At 35.2% G+C, this 20,458-nt stretch overlaps 1 protein-coding gene across 1 annotated transcript; it reads left to right on the top strand.

The window, feature by feature from the left end:
- LOC115441352 lies at window positions 1-2,710 on the top strand. The gene is made up of 3 exons (XM_030166114.1): window positions 1-741; window positions 1,151-1,319; window positions 1,564-2,710. Exons 1-3 carry the CDS (start codon window positions 1-3, stop codon window positions 1,884-1,886), a joined length of 1,233 nt encoding a protein of 410 aa, XP_030021974.1. The 3' UTR covers window positions 1,887-2,710.
- Window positions 2,711-20,458: the final 17,748 nt, after the last annotated feature.

Raw genomic sequence — 20,458 nt, 5'->3', positions numbered from 1 at the left:
ATGCGTCTCATGTTTGCACTGTTCATTATCGTATCAATTGAAGCCAAGAAGAAACGTCCACACAATCCACTTGACACACGAGATGACAAGCCACAGAACGTAGGCAACATTGACAAATACCCAGAACATTTCAAACATCCAGTACCATTCGGACATGTGTACAAAGATGGCTTCGGTGATATAACATCGAATTTGAAACAGCCCTTTGATATCCTAGAACTAGATATGGTGAGACCGAAAAATGCAGAAGAAGCGAAGGAGGTATGGAACAAACGTCAAAATAATATACAAATACTTCCGAGTAACTTACCGAAGAAATTTGCTAGTCCAAGAGATCAGTACTTGAACGAACAACAAAATGAGAAAGCCGTGAGTCAACCCAAACCTGTTGCAGAACAAAATGGAACAAGAACCTGGATCGATTGGGAAGCTATTCAACATTATAATGTTGGCTCTCGTCGGCCATTTTTAAGACGTCCTCAACCAAAACGAAGACCCTATGCGTATGGTCCAACTCATGACCAAGGTCCTAAAAGCAAATACTTTGGACCCAACTCATTTGATTTGGCTATAAATAAAAAGCAACATAAAGAAAACTGGACAAGTTGCGAAGAATTCGGAAGAATGCCAAATTTCCACCCTAAAGATATTGTAAATATCGATTGGGTACCTTTTTATATATGGACCACTAGGGTGTATCATGAACCTGTAGTGCACAGATTTTCTTACCCTACTAAAAAGGTAGTGTATATAATTATTTAAATGATTACATTCAAGAAACAAATTAAAAGCCAAAATAATTGTGATTGGGTTTTTTCATCCTAAAAATTGCTCAGTCGCAGCTCGGAATCAATAAATTGGCGGTATGATACCCACGTGCCTCGGAATGCACATAGAGCCGTTGGCCCAGCGTCTTGTCTCTCTCCGGTCAAGTCGGATTACCGTCTCACCGAACTATGCGAGTGAAGGATCAAGGAACAGAGATTGCACCTGTGTATTGCAGACACACTTCTACATTATAATATCTCCTGTGTACTTGGCTCATCTGCGTTGAAATTGGCCGCCGTGGCTGAAATTCGGTTAGGGAAATACAATTCAATATTCAATCTGTAAACAAGGTTGTTAAAGCCTCCATATTTATTTTTCACAGCTGGTCAAGAAGTATAAAGAAGATTATGGAAATCATTTAAATAAAAGCATCGATTGGGAACAGCCGAAGTTGGTATTAAAAGAAGCTATAGAGATGCTCCTCATAGCAGCCGATAGGACAGGAATGTTCCATGGAGTACCATATTTAGACATTCCTTCTGCTATGAAAAGTTTGTATACATTCAAATTTTTTAAACAATTATGTGATACATAAGTTCAAAATAAAAGATAAGTACATTGGACAGTACTATTGTTGCCAATTTCGTCTAAATCTAATTTCATTTGTTAATCCCTCTTCTTATGAATAATATAATTTTTTTGTCTGATAACTTTATTTATTAAAGGCAATGGCCATCTTAATGTTTGAATTATCTAGAATAATATTATGTGTTGTCTCAAAACTATCACTTCCAGATAAGCAAGTAGAATTCCCTGTTCCAAGACTGAGGTTGAAAATCGAAGATCCGTATTTAGCTATAATGTTCTGCGATAATGAATTTGCTGCGATCATGGCAGTCGCTGGGAATGAACCGACTACGGAGAGAGAAAGAATTTCTGAAGCAGCTACTTTGAAATTCCGAGGAGCAGGGTATCCAGTGTTTAGGGATCCGGAACTGGAGAGAATGCGAGCTAAAGCACAGAGTGACTATGAGAGGCAGAGAAAGGAAGACGAAGTCTTAAGGGTTGACGAGCCTCTGACTCGTGATCATTTTCTTGGCAGAGATTTCATGAAATAATATAATAACAAAATTAATTGTTGATGTGAATACTGTATTTAAAATGTTTTCATTAATTCTTATTAATAGCAAATGAAATGATTTAGCTGTTTCGTTGAAAACTTTAAAGGAATTAGTTAATTGTTAACATTTTGTGTTCTTTATTAGTAGTTATAAAGTACCTATATGAGTGTCATGCATTTATGTAGATGAATTCAATATTAACTTCTAAATAATTATGTAAATACTTACCAAATTGTATGTGGATGAAACCAACAAGAATAAAATACCCAATATTTAAAGAAACATTCGTTCGTAATTGTCACAAACAATGAATACACAATTTAAAAGTCGATTGGCATGTTTCCGATGAAAATGCAAATGACTCAATAAGCCATGTTTGCATCGACAAATTAGAACAAATATCCCGTAATTCCAAACAACAAGCTAATTTCGAAATGCAAACATCCTTTTTGATTGACATAAAAACTACGATAGTATCAGTTAATTCACAGTGTTCAAACCAATCCCTGTTTGTTCTATTACTTAGTTCTTACCTTTTGTTTTAATTTGGCGTTACTAGTATTGATTTTATTATTGAATTTAAGCTATTATGTTTTGGTTTCATTACGTCAAATGGTCCGTTGTTAATTAAAGAAGTAAAGAGAAACGTCGTTTTGTGATTTCTCCTTAATATAAAAATACGCGTATAATAATTAAAGACTACTATTTTTTTTAAATAATAAAACGTCAAATAAAATAACGTTTAAAAATGGAACCCTTAGTTATGAAATTGAAACAATGGTATAATATATTCATAATATTAATACAAATATCGATTATTGGTGCGAAAATCGGTCCGACAGGAATGGAGCGCCATGAACAGACGACATGCGATGAATTTAGTAAATATGCCAGGTTCAATCCGTATTCAGTACTGAAAGACCGATGGTTTATATTTTACTACTGGGCACCTCCTGCGCACATGTCAACTTATGTGTTCGCGTTGCCTACTCAGAACGTAAGTATTTTTTTTAAACTTACGTCATGATGTGACTCTCTTATCATTGGTGGTAAGTGAAGAGTTTTAAAGAAGTTATTGACAGGAAAGTTCCTTGAAAGATTTTTATATATAGCTTAGTTCTTGTTGTTTTCTTAAGCCTTCTGATTTAGATTACTAGTTGTAACTACTAACCGTCTTTAAAATTCGGTAACAATGAGTTTTGAACTCTAAGTACATTTTAGACAACATCAAGATGGCTTGTTAATGATAAGACCACCTTTTGGTGCACATTTTTATGATATAATAATTGTATTCATTTTTCTGTATTTGGAGTACACAATAAAGTGTTGTCATTCATTCATTCATTTAAGATTTCTTTATTATCTGTTCCGTTTACACTATTGTGCTATATTTCCAGGAGACTGAACACCTTCACATGTTACTAGACGACTACGTCACCGTGCCGGTTAATTGGACTGCCACGTTGTTGTTAATGAAGGATGATAATAATAAAGCCTCCTTGCTGGTAGAGAGAAACGACCGAGGACACTACTGGCTCTATGTCGTTTACCACAGTAAGTGTTTCGATTTTAGTGTTTATTTCTTTTATCATTAACCATAATTTGGTGTGGTTGGGAATGTATGCGGAACGTGAAGCAGCTATTAACCAATTCGGTGTATTTGTGCCAATTATCAAGTGATAATACATTGGGAAGGGGTCTCCTCCACATTGGGAAAGGGGGAGATTGCTGAGTGCTATCATTGTGGCAACTGCCGCGATGATGCGTTTCAACACATCCTTGATGAAGAATGATGAAGAATTCAATGCACCCGCCTAAGTAGTTGGGAGAAACCTCTCACTTCCGACTTTGGTTGTCACCATGGTTAACAACAAGAGATGTAAGTGAGCGGTGGTCATCTTTCAAATGACTTCCTAGCAAAAAAACATAATACAACATTTTTGCCAGTCGACAGTTTCCTTGGGGTTAAAATCTCTTAACATCAGGCGTACATTGCCGCAATATAAAAAAAGTAACTTTTTATCACTGTTATGATGGAAAAATACACGGTAGTTGCTTAAAATTACTACTTTTTTCTAATATGAAGATAGAATAGCCGCATGTTGGAATATGGGACGGAAATAAGTTTAGAGCGAAGAGTGTCCATTATTTCTACTGCTACCTATTCAACTTAGGACGAAGGCTTGATATATTACTTATGCAGTAATTAACAGCATGTTTAATTTTATTTCAGGTTTAGAAAAGGGACTAAAGTTAGATCCTATAGATATTCGCATCAAGCAAACTGGCGACAACAAATATTTGGGCATGTTAGCGTGTGAGGTTGGTTAATAAACACATATCACAAAAGTCATCATTAAAAATCTTAAACTGTAGCACTAGGTACTAGCTCTATCAGCCTTGGTTAAACTGAAAATGAATTTGAAATAACGATTAACAATAGATCCATTTTATACTAAATTTCTGAGATTTTATCAATTTCCCCAAGGGTTGTCTTATGGGAACAGGCAAATAAATAATTAATAATACCACAGATCATTTAATAAGTTATTAAAATGTCTTGCAGGCAGAAACTGTTGTAGTGATGGCAAGATTTAAGGATATTCCGCGAAAGAACAAAATTCAAGATGAGGCAGCGAGAATCGGCTACCGAGGCAAAGGAGGGCGATCGTATTTGTACCAGGGTCATCAGTGGATGCCGATCCCAGAGGCCGACGACAGGGAGTTCTGGGCTCTACCTAAGCGAAGGTTTATGTTTGAATAAGGAAGTTATGTCAGTTTTGGGTACAAGGAGTAATTGTTTTTACCTTTTGTAAATCTAACATCTCTACTTTTTAGTACGTTAAATATTTCGTGTTAATTACTAAGAATTTTAATTGTACTATCTAAACATAAGGAGTCCTGAATGTCCTAGGAGCATTTCAGTGAGGAAACTATACTTCATACAAGAAATTGATTCTTCGGGTTAGAATTAATTAAATAGACTTTTTATAAATCATAAATATAGATTTTTGTTATGACGTTTTGTACTTTTTAATTTTCGTGTTCTAGATTTCATTAATATTTATTTACGCATTTAATCATTATAATGTTTTATAATTTTTATTTAAATATATTTTGCTAATGTTATCAGCTTAGTGTTACATAAATTTCGAAATTATTTAGACGGATTTGTTTCCGCGTGTGAAGTTGATTTAAGTAATTTGCTCAAACAAGGCTCTATTATGTACGCAAATATTTAACGCTATTGTAACAAGAGAGCGCTTCTGGGCATTCTTAACAATTACTGGCCAATTAGGGACTCACTTAAACCACTGAATTATGTAGGATAATGGTTTGTTTCGGGAAACTTTTTGATAAATTATTGTTAAAAAATCGAATAACCATTTTTTCGTGAGTCTTTGTGTTCATTTTATTAATTTTAAGATACCGTATTATGTAAGATATAGTTTAAGGATTCTAAGATAAATTATACGCTGGAAAACTATTCTGGAAACTGACAATATAATGTTGTTAACATAATATTCTCAAATAGTTCATTATTTTTATTTCTTTATGTCCTGTTTGGTGCAATGAAGCAACATAACGCAATATGATAATAATACGCAACTTAGAGTGGAGACGATTAGGTAGACGTAGTGTAGGACGCCCAGCTGCACGATGGACCGACGTCTTGAAAAAAGCGGGGGGTAGCGGATGGATGCGGGCTGTTTAAGACCGGGATGGTTACCCCTCACTTAGGGAGGTCTACGTTCAACAGTTGACGGTAACAAGCTGATTGACTGATGCAAAATTGAGCCTTCATTGATATTAACACTAATATTATGTACAAATGTACGTATAGAGTGTATAGTACTATAGATGAATATAGATGAATTATATCGTTGATCATTCATCACGTGATGCCGTTTCGTGGTTTCATACATGATTACATAGCTATTACCCTAGCGTAATCACTGTATGATTTAAACGTTAAAACATTCAAAGAATCAAATGTATTATTAATTATAATAACGTCAATATTTCGATAACTACAGTAAATATGCTAAGTCATGAGAATTTCCAACTAATCGAGCATTCAATAACAGTTAAGTAATACATAGTAAACAACTTAACATCATTTAAACATAACGAAATGCAAATCTCGACGTCTCAACCGCTTCGAAGGCACAAAACATAATATAAGACCGCATTGGACCTTCAAAAAGCGATTAACCATTTAAAATGGGGATATTTAGTTTAGTTTACACTGACGTTTACTATCTAGACTGTTTTAATGGCAAGGAAGCGGCGTATAGTAAAGAACCAGCCACCCATTATAGCACTACACATGTTGCATTAACCCGTCCGGTCGGGAAATAAATTATATAATTTATGGGAGATTTTTTGTGATGGCAACCTCGGGTACCACGGGTTTACGAAAGTGTTATTCTGTTATCGATTTTGTGTCGATCGTTGATGTGAAATGGGACAGTTGTCATTACAGAAGTGCTGCGGCGAATCAAAGCACGGAATTAAATGGTTTTTGACATGTTTAAATATGTTGTTAATGTTCCGTTTTGGAGGTTTGGAGTTTAATAAACTATACCTTATAAACAGTTATCATATTTAAAAGTAACGGTTTTAAATTGAAGATATCTATTTGGATTCCATGGAGGAACTTTTGTTTTGCAAAAACTATTTGGCGTCAAATCCTAAGGTTAACGACAGATGTTGTTGATAATATTTGTAACACACCCGCAAAAAGATAAGAAAGTTGCGCAGACGCTGCTTCGTATTATTACGGAACACTACACTGTTATGAAACTGTTAACTGACAGTTGCAGGAATCAACTTTTAAGTCATAGACAAGTTGGCAGTCTGCGCGGCGCTTAAAAGTAATTGTAATGAAAATAACTAGAAAAGTAAATTTATACACGAACACGTTGACAGTTCTATTGCAAAGCAGGATATAGTAACGTTACATAATGAGATGCGAAAGTACTGTTTCTGTTGTCAGGCGAGAACCTGCGAACTTGATTTGCTTGTACTCCATATCTTTAATCTGTATTGCTGTTGTAGAAAGTTATATTTATCTTTGCCCGCGTGAAATTTTTCGGGATAAAAGTCCCGCTATATATTTTCCCGGGATAGAAAGTACGGAATTCGATAAAATTTGGTATAGATACAGCTTGAAACCCTGGGCAGGATATAGGCTACTTTTTATTCCAGATAAATATTTAGCGAGAATTTTATCCCGGACAAACTTTTTCACGTAGGCAAAGCTGCCAGCACAAGGTAGTTATGCAAATAATTCAACGAATGACTCAAGTTGATGCCATCGTACCATGTTCTGAAGTATATTTAAAGTTTTGAAAGTTATAACTTCTGTTCATAAACACACGTGTATAAACACATGCGAAGCGTTAAATATAAAATAACGAAAATCAAGAGACACTTTTTTAAAATTAATAGCTAACTTTTTTTTCATGCTGTAATTTAAATAATTCTACTTTAAAGCACACGTCCATCTTATTTATTAATTTCCTACACTGAATACCATATACATAGCTTTCTAATTACACGATAAATGCCATTGTCTCAAATTCCAAGAGCGTTTTCATTAAGTTCACCCCACTTTATACGATACTATATAGAATATTAATATCATTACTTAAAACATAGGGTTATAAAATGACACCTACTTTAATTTGAATATTTAAACGACTTATCATAGACCAGAGTGACATTTTTTTCCAGAGACGGAGAGCTCGGTATATTTTATTTTTTTATTTATATATTGGAATACTATTTGTATCCGCGACTTCGTACGCGTGGTTAACTTTTCTCGATACGCGATTTTAATGAAACAAATTATATTCTGCCACTAACTGTGCTTTGTCCATTTGTGAGGTCATAAAAATCCGTGTAGTAGTTTCGGAGATGTACGCTGATGCATATCTTTTATTAATTTTCTTTTCTTTCAATGAACAGACACATCGGACTCTCGTGTGTTATTATACGTATATATAGAAGATATATAGATATAGTATATTTTATACGACAATCAGTCGCCGGCATTCTGTAGGAACTGGAGATTTCTTCTTTCATGAAACATTAATAACAGCTTTACATGTCGATATGTATATCCGGTTCCAACAGGCCGGCATAATTGTGTCGACTGCCGAAGGGTGATCATCTCTCGTCAGTCGACATTCTATTGGACCCCACTCCACTTATCAATTGCAGATGGATTACTTTGCCGAACCCGTTTAAAAAAACCTTAACTTACGAAGTTTTCTACTCAAAATAATACCAATCCTGTATTTTATAAGTACTTTCCCAATGTTGAACTAAACTATTTTTTTTTTGTTGATACAACTTCAAAGCATAGTAAACTATTTCTCTCAGTTATTATAACCGTTACTGTATTAACACAAGATGGACGACCCGACATTCCAAATTATAATCTCAGACTTAATATAAAATGACAATATAAAAAGTTAAATTAAACACATCAAAGTACATTGCATTAGCAAAATGTTTCCCATAAAAATTGGCACGAGTTCGCTTTGGATACGCTTTGGTTATAATCGAAATATGAATAGCTATTCGTTATAACGTACCATTCGATATTAAACCCTATTCAGTTAGTTTAAAGTATGTATTTGTGTGGAAGTAGAAATGTCATTGCCTCGTAACAAGGCAGAAATAAGCATGAAATAGATAAATAAGATTTAATACGAGTGTGTGAAATTGTTTTTAAATATATATTTGGGGGGCGTGGTGGACACGCGTCTCTGATTAGGGAAGGTTCCCGTGACTATTGCTAATATTTCGTGTGAAATGGCGAACTCGAAAGAAAATTCGAAGCGAATCGGCAAAGAAAAAGTTTATAGAAACTACTTTTGATTTGCTTTTTGATGTACTCTGGGGGTAATTTAACTTCAACTTTTTTTCTTGTGATGTCATGTCCTTGTACAAGTAGGAAAGTACAGAGGAGTCCAGATAACGTGTAGAATAAAAAAGCATGCCTTACTAAAAGGTAGGAAAATATAGTGAAATCTAAAATCATAACATAGACTAAAAAAAATGGCGTTCTTTATCATCCTAGTATACTAGTATACTAGTTGTACTTCTTACACCGGTAAAGGACTAGATTTACCAGGATGAAATACTTTTAAATATTATTGACATCACATAACTATTTTAAATGCACGTAGGTATAAATTCTCTTAAACAGCATTTATTCATAGCCCGTTGATACCGTTTGCTTTACGGCGCATTGCCGCCCAGCTGGTGCAGGTGGTAAGCTACGGTAACCGCGATTAGCCACCATGCTTGTTTTCCATTACCGCTTTCGGATAAGGCTGAATGGATTGACTTCCTTCCCATAACATTCATTTAAAATTATTAAAAAGGATAATATGAATTTTATTATGGGTTGTGCAATTGTTTGAAATAAAGTGGGAAATAAAAAAAAAAGAACCAATCATTACTTTTTAAAAAATGCATTAATGTACCTAAACAACCTTATTTGAAAAAAGAACATAGTGATGTTTTTATTCGCTCATTATCACGACAATATAGAGTAACGTGTCTACGAGTAACGTTACTACATACACAAACACACAATCGGTTCAAGGCACCTCGCTCACGACGCGGCGCTTTACAAAATAATTATTAACAGAAAAACCACAAAAAACCCCACGAAATTAGTTCCCGATGACAGTCAAAAAATATATGTATATTTTTTTCGAACTTATATCATAAAAAATGGACGTTGTAGCGCCATGGTCGACGCGCGGGCCTTTTTGTCCCAGCAGGGTCCCGGGCTTTAGAGACCCGGTACTAAATTTCCGTGTGGCATATTTATTCGGTCCCGAGATTATTTTCTACTAGAGTTTTATGATAATCTCGGCTTTATAACGACTAATGAATTACTTGTGCCGTGTGACAATTGTGAGCCGACGCGCGATGCTCGCAGTTGATGGTTAGGTCACTTATCGAGTTGAAAAATATGGATATAAATTGAGGAAAGTAAAACAATAATGGTTGAGTTTTTAGAATATAAATTATAATTTAACATGCGACCTGCCTTGTTATAATGGCAATAGCCTAGTAGGGAGTAGAATGGACTACCGAGACGAATGTCCGCAGGTTCAAAAACGCAACTCTGACTTTTCTAAAATTATGTAAGTATTCTTTGTTAATTATCGCTTGCTTAAACGGTGAAGGAAAACAAAGTGAGACAACCTGCATTCCTGAGAAATTCTCTATAAGAATTGAAGTGGTATGTAACGTCTGCCAATTTACACAAGGCCAGCGAAGTGGACAAAGTCCTTACCCCTCTCAGTAGTAGTGGAGATTCGTGTCCAACAGAGGATCAGTATATGATATAGGGCTAATCTTTAACCTTGATTTATTTTAGAATTACAAGTAAATGCAATAAAAGCTGCTATTTTTACACGTCGCGTAATAACGGTTCAAGTTTTAACTTTAAAACATAAACAAAATGCAAACATAAATAATAAATGTACAACTACGTAGAGTTGGAGTCAACACCGTCCAACACTCCATAACTGGAAATATTTACTATTCTAGAATAGATAAACAGTAATTACAAAGAACCATTAAAACCTTATTTTGCAAGCTCGAAACATTATTCAAATTCAGAACCGTCGCACAAAGCCCATCCAAACGTTGGCATTTAAAGGAACAAATTACCAAGTGATTGGCAGCCAGCGTAGGGCGCTATCTGTGGCGATGCATTGTCGATAATTATCATTTTGTGCGGCCCTGGCCGGGAGCATTCATCACGCACATTGACGCCCGTGGATGATTGATGGTGTAGGGTTGTCGCTTGACCCGCGACCAACATCATTTTTACCCCGTGTGATTAGTTACGATACAACGTGTTGCGTTTGCTTGGTGATATGTCCTTTACCTTAGCTGTTGGTTTAACCTCTTTTTGATTAGGTATGTGAAATATATTTAGAATGACTCATGTTATATTTCTCTCTTTATCACGATATATTGGAAATATTTTAATTGAAAAAGTTACTGATGTCGAAATAAAACTAGTTTTCGGATTTTATCGTGGTTTTTTATATTTCAATTTTCTCCCGACGTTTCAAAGATTGCCTTCATGGTCACGGGACGGAGTGAGGTCGCCGTCTGAAAAGTCAAAGTTACAATATCTACTAGTACTATAATATATTTTTTTTATTTAGCTGTTGACGGTCCGATCTACGCAGAATTACCTCACAGTGTTTCGAAGTTCCTTTATTTTCTGGGTAAACGGAAAATCGTTACAGCCAATAATTGAATTGAAGCGCATTTAGATCGCGAAGTTGTGCCTCCGATTCCATGAAGTGGCAATCAAAATTTGTGTTGTTAGATTCGATAATACCCATATGAGTTGCACGGGGATTGGATTGCTCGTTATGGCGATAGGATCGTCACAAATCAATTCATTCGAAGTAAACCGTGTATACTTGATGCTTATCTTTAAATAAAAATGGTTATTAAGGTTAAGGCTTAAGGTTCTGTAACCACCCAGTCTGGTCAGAGGTAAAAAGTAATTTCAGCTCACTGGCTTTTATTCTAGTGTCAAAAAGAAGGCAAAGGAACTTTCTCCAGCAGTTCGAGATATCTTATAAAAAAAAAAAAATCTCCTTTAAATGTGTCTCAGTCATTTTTTCCAGTTTGCCACAATTAGGACCCAACCATATTATTATTAAAACGTTTAATAGAGAGAGAATATTTTGCTTGAATATAAGTCAGATACATGCTATCAAGATTATGTAAATCAAATCTAATGTCATATCTAGAAAATATAATTATAGTTTCGACCCAAATGTATATTTTATGGCATAATTTATTTATGGAATAGATAAAGTTATCATAACTATGTTCATATTTCCATTGCTGAATATTAATATTGCGGCCTGAAATATTCGCTCAAGTAAAATATTATTACGAAAAAACTAGTACTTATATAATGTAGATAAGTCAAGTACGAATCTAAAAGATTAAAATTGGAACAAATAGGTAGATATTGTAACTTTGACTTTTCGGATGACCAACACCTCAATCCGCCCCCAGACCACGAAGGCTGCAGTCTTCGAAACGTACGGAGAAAATAATAATATAAATAACCGCGATAAAATCCGTGAATAGTTTTATTTCAATATCTTACATTTGCTTAAACATGAGAAATCATTACTAAATATAAATTTTAGCAGGAAGAATGGCTCGGCGGGATAATTGAACCCAAGGCCTCATATTATTATATGTCAATAGGCATTAGGCACCTAAGCATCATTGTGGTGGTGTGGTGGCATAAACTTTAAGTATTGCAAAAAGGAGGAGATTCATTAATTCCTTATAATATGTTTGTCTTTTGCTTTGATATAGAGAGATGTGGATCATTAAATGGTTTCAATGTTGTATTTAAAAACCATTTTCTATTGCCTTAATTCAACTAAACATCTAATATTCTTAACAAAATGGCGAATTAAAATATTACTATCATTTTATGTTTGACATAATGCTGGTTTTTATTATTCACGGGTAACATATTCAGTGATATGAAATCTCAATGCAAATTCTATTAAATGGCAACTTTTTTGCCTCAAGGTTTAAGTGTGGCCTAAGAAAATATGTGACACCAGTAATGGACACCTGTCGTGTCATATAAACATACGCGTATGTATTTTAAGTATCGTGGGACTTGGGTTCCATAGCTGTGTAACTATTATTATAAAATATACTGTTAAACAATTGTAATTTATACGTAAATGTAGTTGAAATATACTATTGACAGATGTAAGGAGTTTAAAAAGATAGTCAAGATTTATTTCATAATTTTTCATTATAAAGTTAGATAACTACAAATTCTGGATCTGCTTGAAAAGAATATTCAACCTTGTAAACAATGTTTTCTCAAGTAAAAATCTTTTTACTTAATATCATTGCTCAAAAATTACTAAAACATGAAAAAATAACTTGAAACTTTACTTAGTAATTATCCCGTAGCAGAAAATAAAGAATAATTATTTTGCGTCGTAATTCGTTTTTTATAGGATCCTATTTATCTAAGGAACCTAAAAAAATATAATTCAAAGATAATGCCAGGCATTACAGAAATGTGTAACGAACGCCAAAGTGACATAATGGACGATTAAAAATTAATGTAATTACATTAACACAAGACTTAATGCTTGTTAACTCACGTTTTACAGCTGTTATTAGCAAACTACATCGTTTGAAGATGGATATCTGTTATACAAAGAAGCTATACAGCCAGAGGTTGGTTTTTACTTTTTTATACCCGTTAAGTAGGCAAAGGAATCACAATCATTCAGCCTATTTGAATAAAATAAAAATAAAATGTGTGGCACAATTTTTTGAGGTTAAAAACCATGTTCTCAATTCAAGAAGTAATCTGTAATGAAACCAGTTGTACTGCACACAGCAACAGTTATGACGCATAACTAATTGTTATTGGCGTCATAACAGAGGGACGGGTCCCGGTCTCCCGAGGCAGTCGGTCGCGCAGAACTCAATTTGTTAAAACTCGTCAGGAATGTAGAAGATGTGCAGTGCTTGCAGTTTGGTCGCTGGGTACATGTGAAGGCAAAATTGTTTAGATTTTAATTTATTTAGGAACAAAAGCTTTTTGAGTAAATTGAAAATTTTCATTAGTATGTTGGAGTTTCTTGTTTTATTTTTACCTCACTAATTTAATACCGAATATCTCCAGGATTTGATTCTTCACACGAGTAGCTAATGCAAATTGATCCATATTACGGTTAAAGATTGTTAAAAGAAATCCCAGTTCAGCATGCGCGTGAAGTCTACAAAGTAAGGTTTGTGCACATATTCTTAACTACCGATAACCTTTATTTTTTACCACAGATTGAACTAGTCATGTAAGTACATTCATGTCATACCTTCTTTCAATAAATACATACCAGCAAAGCATAACACACAACAGCATATTATTCTCGTATAAATAAATAAAAATCATTTTTCGTTACAACAGTACCGGATCACGACCCTTGCGAAAGGGAGCGGACCCTAGAAAGGCGAGCGTCGGTAAAACAACTCGCAGCCCGCAATGAATAGCAAAAATTTAAATTTCACGCAACCAAGCAACTGGAGGGACCGCGCTGGGCGATCAAAGTGGTATATAGCAGGAGAAAAAGCGAAATAAGACCCTTTATAGAAGGAGGTTGTATTACAAAGTTGTGTGTTTAAAAAATTATCTCTTTTGTGTTTTTGTATTAAGGTACACAGTACTCAATTTTGGTTGGTTTTTGGTATCCGCATGAAAGATTATTATTTGCTAACATGAAAAGGAACGTTCGAAGTCGAACCATCGGGTGTATAATGATAAGAATTAAATTATAGACATTTAATTATAAATAAAAATGGGCGTGGCGCCTCCATTGAGTCTTTTGCATCTTCCCCAGGACCTGACACCCTGGGCAACCCGCCACTCGCTCCATTCTACAAAACACTAACACTGATAGGAGTTTTCTTTAGGATGGGTAGAGGGGAGAAGGAAGGGAATATTCGCGAGACCTTATAAGCCTCGCTGTGATTATACTATAAAGAGGTATACATATAAACTGTGTGTGCCTAGAGCCACGGCAAATGACCCAACCCGTGCAATGGTCTGCATTCGGTGTGGCGACCTTGATCTTTCCAATTTTTTATAAATTTCTAAGAAAAATATTTAATTCAGTCCAGTATTTTATAACTTGGGCTATACCGTGTAAGTTAGGCCGATGGGCTGGTACAAGTTAATGTTTCCGGGGCGTCTAACTATTATTTTGGAGATCCGAATACAGTGTATTCGTGATTTAAGCGGTGGCTAATTGGCTAATGTCGGGCTATAGAGTATATTCTTTATTGGGAAACACTTCTACGTAATAAATTTCTTAATGATAAGTAGATATAACATAAAGTAATATAAAATTATATTCAAATTACTTATATATTAAGAAGCTTATATTTAGACTTAGATTAAGCAACTTAGTCAATGTTTTTGGCTTGATTTATTTAAGTAAAAAATTTCTTCTGTATAATTGTATTGCATACCAGAAAGTTATTATTGCGTACTTGATGTTAGTATTGCTCTCCAAATTCTGTTTGTAAACAAATAACTTATGATGACCTACTATTTACTGTTTAAACAAAGTAACATCTTCCGCATAACACCTTAGGAAGTTTAGGAGCGCCTGATAACCAGCGCTGCTCGGAACTACTGTCCCGCGCAGCATGAGCTGAGCCGCTTCCTTTTGCCTATATAATTATATATAATTATATAAAGCTGAAGAGTTTGTTTGTTTGTTTGTTTGTTTGTTTGAACGCGCTAATCTCAGGAACTACCGGTCCAAACTGAAAAATTCTTTTTGCGTTGGATAGCCCTTTGTTCGTGGAGTGCTATAGGCTATATATCATCACGCTATAGCCAATAGGAGCGGGGCAGTAATGGCTAATCTCAGGAACTACCGGTTCAAACTGAAAAATTCTTTTTGCGTTGGATAGCCCTTTATTCGTGGAGTGCTATAGGCTATATATCATCACGCTATACCCAATAGGAGCGGGGCAGTAATGGCTAATCTCAGGAACTACCGGTCCAAACTGAAAAATTATTTTTGCGTTGGATAGCCCTTTGTTCGTGGAGTGCTATAGGCTATATATCATCACGCTATACCCAATAGGAGCGGGGCAGTAATGGCTAATCTCAGGAACTACCGGTTCAAACTGAAAAATTCTTTTTGCGTTGGATAGCCCTTTATTCGTGGAGTGCTATAGGCTATATATCATCACGCTATACCCAATAGGAGCGGGGCAGTAATGGCTAATCTCAGGAACTACCGGTCCAAACTGAAAAATTATTTTTGCGTTGGATAGCCCTTTGTTCGTGGAGTGCTATAGGCTATATATCATCACGCTATACCCAATAGGAGCGGGGCAGTAATGGCTAATCTCAGGAACTACCGGTCCAAACTGAAAAATTATTTTGCGTTGGATAGCCCTTTATTCGTGGAGTGCTATAGGCTATATATCATCACGCTATACCCAATAGGAGCGGGGCAGTAATGGCTAATCTCAGGAACTACCGGTCCAAACTGAAAAATTATTTTTGCGTTGGATAGCCCTTTGTTCGTGGAGAGCTATAGGCTATATATCATCACGCTATATTCAATAGGAGCGGAGCAGTAATGGCTAATCTCAGGAACTACCGGTCCAAACTGAAAAATTCTTTTTGCGTTGGATAGCCCTTTATTCGTGGAGTGCTATAGGCTATATATCATCACGCTATACCCAATAGGAGCGGGGCAGTAATGGCTAATCTCAGGAACTACCGGTCCAAACTGAAAACTTCTTTTGCGTTGGATAGCCCTTTGTTCGTGGAGAGCTATAGGCTATATATCATCACGCTATATTCAATAGGAGCGGAGCAGTAATGGCTAATCTCAGGAACTACCGATTCGAACTGAAAAAAATATTTTTGTGTTGAATAGTTCTTTGTTGGTGGAGTGCTCAAAGGTATATATCATCCCGCTATGCCCAATAGGAGCGGAGCAGTAATGTCTAATCTCAGGAACTACCGGTTTGAACTGAAAAAATCTTTTTTGTGTTGTATAGCCCTTTGTTCCTGGAGTGCTATAGGCTATATATCATCATGCTATAACCAATAGGAGCGGAGCAGTAATGAAACATGTTGCAAAAACGGGGAAAATTATGAGTTTTGAGAGCTTCCGTTGCCTGCGCTGCGTAAACGGTTAAATTTATGCAACAATGATGTATGACGGGATTGTTTCACTTAAAAAGTTCTAAATAATATAACAAAGCCCCCCGCTGCATCTGTCTGCCTTAACGTGTTTAACTCAAAAACTACCTAACGTATTAAGATGAAATTTGGTATGGAGACAGTTTGAGACCCTGGGAAGAACATAGGCTCCCGGGAAACTACTATTTTTATAACGGAAAACTTTAGCCTGAAAAACTTTATAACGCGGGCGGAGCCGCGAGCAAAAGCTAGTATAATTATAAAATTTTACTGTATAATAATAGATGTAACTAGTTAATAAGGCAAAAAACGGATTTTTATTTTTAATTTTTATTCTTATACTGTAGTTTACTACTTTTTGCATACCATTGGTTATCCTTGAAAATAAATAAATAAATTATTAATCTTTCCTCATAGTCTGTACTTTACCAATAGAAGTCCACGTTTGACCCTCGACAAAGTGTGAGATTAGCAAATATAAAAAAGGTATTGTGCGAGCAAATTTATACGCCCGATCCTAAATTTCACGATTATTATGTGCCTAACAACGAGAATACAAACAAGATTACAAAATAAGTATGATTTAGTACTCAAAAACAGATCAATCTGGATATTGTAGATTGCGGCACGAGCGCGTCACGCGACCGACACGACGCGAGACTTAATTGATCTAAAATTCTTGTTTGCTTATAGTTATCGTTAAAAATGTTAATAATGATAAGTTTCCCAGACTTTTTAGTCGATTTAAATACTTATCTGATTTATAGTATTATATGCAAAAGTCTGAAGATGTATGAAAAACTAAAGGCGTTAATTTAGATGAAATTTTACATATAATATAGACTTATATCCCGGGTATTATTTAAGGTACTTTTTATTGTAGAAAAGAGCCTAATGGAAGGTGCTTTTATCCCTGGTTTCCTTGCCACCGCGGATAAGAATCTCTATTTAAATCCATAAAGTACAAATATAATACGACCAACTGGAATTTTCTGTCTGTTGTAGTTTTTGAATTATCTCTGCATAGTTATACTACGGTACGAATGCAGTGGTGACCGGTTCGATCCCAGATCGGGCAGTGATATTAGGTTTTTCTACTCAGTAACAGCCCGGAGTCTGGAATTTGTATCCGATATGGTGATAAACTCGTCTCCTATCACATCTTGGAATGTACTACACTTTATGTAAACTGGGGGTCCTGGTCTCTGCTTACCCCTTTGGGAATATACGTTTGATGTGTACCTGCCAGTGTGATCAGTATTGTTTACAATAATGAATCCTTTAATACTTGGTATTTCTCAATGGCAGTAACTTTGCAAATCGTTATGCATTTAATAATAAAACCCATGCTTGCGAATAAGACAAATTGTACAAAAATATTAAACAGCGTTTATAAGTAATCATTACCATATTAACATTGATAAATCACCGCTAATGTGAGAAAAGGACGACGCGTGTGTATTTTTTTATTATAATTCGTATTGTGAGATATTGAAACACGAGTTATTTGATAGCAAAAATAAACTTTAATATAAATGCTAAAATGTTTGTTAGTTTGCACTACCAGGTAAAATCAACGGTTTGGCATGATTTTGTATACAGTTATGGGTCAGAGAATGACATAGATAACGAATGGAACTCTAAAAGGAACGACGTCCACGCGAGATCTATCGATAAGTCTATAGCTAGGATTCATTTTTCGCATACATTTTTTTTGTTTTATGTTAGCGTTTACGATTGTAGAAAGATATCCTAGCTACAGCCTCTGGTGCACGATAGACATGACTTGAAAGAGGGCAGGTGGTGGAAAAATGTAGTTCAAGTAGGGGAGTGATGCTCTTGGGGGGCCTGAGTCCAATAGTGGCCAGCGATAGACTGATTAATTCATTGATACTAACTCCAAATGTTAGTATAGCTAATAAGTCAACTAAAATTGTATATATTATAAGATTAGTTACATTAAATAAATGTGATAGAAAAAACTTACGTAGGTGAAAACTTGGAACCTATATCACAAACAAAATAACCAGATATGTGCATGTCATCCCACATCACAAACTGACATGCAGAATTTAACCTAAAATTATGCATTTTTTATTATTCAAAGGTTGAAGGTTAAAAGTATCATATCAAAGTGTCATTTTTTCTTCTGATTGTGGGCAGATTTGCATCTTGTTTTAGCAAGGTCATGCTCTTGTAATAATCTTTATTTAAGGCTATTGACTCTATGACAAATAAATAATGTAGACTGGAATCATACTTATTAATTAATAAACCGAAAATATACTGTATAATTTTTAATGCCAAAAACATAGGTTATTGTAAGTCGCTTGCCATTTGATAAAAGCAACGATTGCCCATTAAGGCTATGTTCGGACGGCGCGTTAATGCAGTCCTCAAAGAAAAAGTCTCTAAATGCAGGCGATTGCGTGTTCGGATCTGCTGTAATGTCCTCCTGGATGAGTCTAATCAAATTTTCGGATTAAAAAATCACAGGTAAAACATAGCTGAGTTTACAAACATCAATGTCTTTAGGTCATCTTCTCATATGGAACATTAATCAAATTAAAGATCTAGTTGCTTTATATGGGAATAATTTGCATTAAATATTTCGCCACTTTTCGCCCAATGAATTCTGCTTACTTCATTTTACAATCGACAGCAATTTCCTCTTTCCATAGCTTTGTATTCTTAGAACTGATTCAAATTCCAGAATTCATTTTAAATCAATTCCATGCCTTACCGTTTCCTAACTTAGCTTAGTTCTTGTCCTATAACCGCGTAACATTGTCTTCTTAAATGGCATAATTGTGTCGACTGCCCAGGAGTAATCTCTCGTCAGTCGCCATTCTATTGAACTTCACTCTACCGCACCCATATAAAAATATGTCCTAAATCAACATAACATAATTTACTTTTCATTTCTCAAAAGAACAAAGTAGTTTTATAACTTTCGGAAAAAACTCACGCGAGTGCAACCGCGAGAAATGCTTAGCACTCCGCAAATAGCTCTACAAAAAAACCATAGTTATTAATTCTGCAATTACCACATGGCGCCACGAAACTTATCAATCGAAAATGGCGAATCATTTCTTGGTGCTTGAATAAATTTTTTACCATCACAAATTAGACACAAGCCGTGATTAGCGTCGGGCCATCAGCTCGTTCGTGCGGGATTAGGGAACACGTGTCCCGATTGTTTTACTGCCGTGTAATCGATCTCCACACGTATTTCGAGTGTGCAATTTCTATTGCTTGCTTGGTTATATGAATTACATCTATAGGCCTTACGTGTCGGTTTGTCGTATAGTTGTACGATTTGACTAAGCGACAAGGAAATATTGAAGGCAAGTGTATATACTACATGATTTTTTGTTGAAATAATCTATTTACGGATTTTATCTCCGTTATTTATATTTTTAATTTGTCCCGACATTTCGAAGACTTTGCAGTATTCGTGGCAAGTGAAAATGACAATATCTACCGACATCTTAAATTTTTTAAAAAGTTCTTTTATCTGTCCACGGTCCGATTTTTTTTGGCTGTCAAATTAATCATTATATCATAGCTAAGGAATCTTGGTACTGGGCACAAATACTCACCTCGTACTCCCAGGGAAAGCTACAAACCCTTTTCCCTTCAACAATAAGTAATATACGAAAAATTTCGCATATAATGTGTCAAACTACTTATAACCTAGTGATTACGAACCACGTTAATTAAAATTTGGTATAAACATGTTTTATGTTCAGTGAACATGTCAAAACTTTGACGTTTG

This window comes from Manduca sexta, chromosome 9, assembly GCF_014839805.1.
Source record: "Manduca sexta isolate Smith_Timp_Sample1 chromosome 9, JHU_Msex_v1.0, whole genome shotgun sequence".
NCBI lineage: Eukaryota > Metazoa > Arthropoda > Insecta > Lepidoptera > Sphingidae > Manduca > Manduca sexta.
This window is presented reverse-complemented; position numbering and strand designations above follow the sequence as displayed.

Coding starts and splice junctions, on each gene's coding strand:
- LOC115441352 (XM_030166114.1), top strand. CDS start 1: ATGCGTCTCATGTTTGCACTGTTCATTATCGTATCAATTGAAGCCAAG. Junction 742..1,150: donor TTTCTTACCCTACTAAAAAG/GTAGTGTATATA, acceptor TATTTTTCACAG/CTGGTCAAGAAGTATAAAGA. Junction 1,320..1,563: donor CATTCCTTCTGCTATGAAAA/GTTTGTATACAT, acceptor TATCACTTCCAG/ATAAGCAAGTAGAATTCCCT.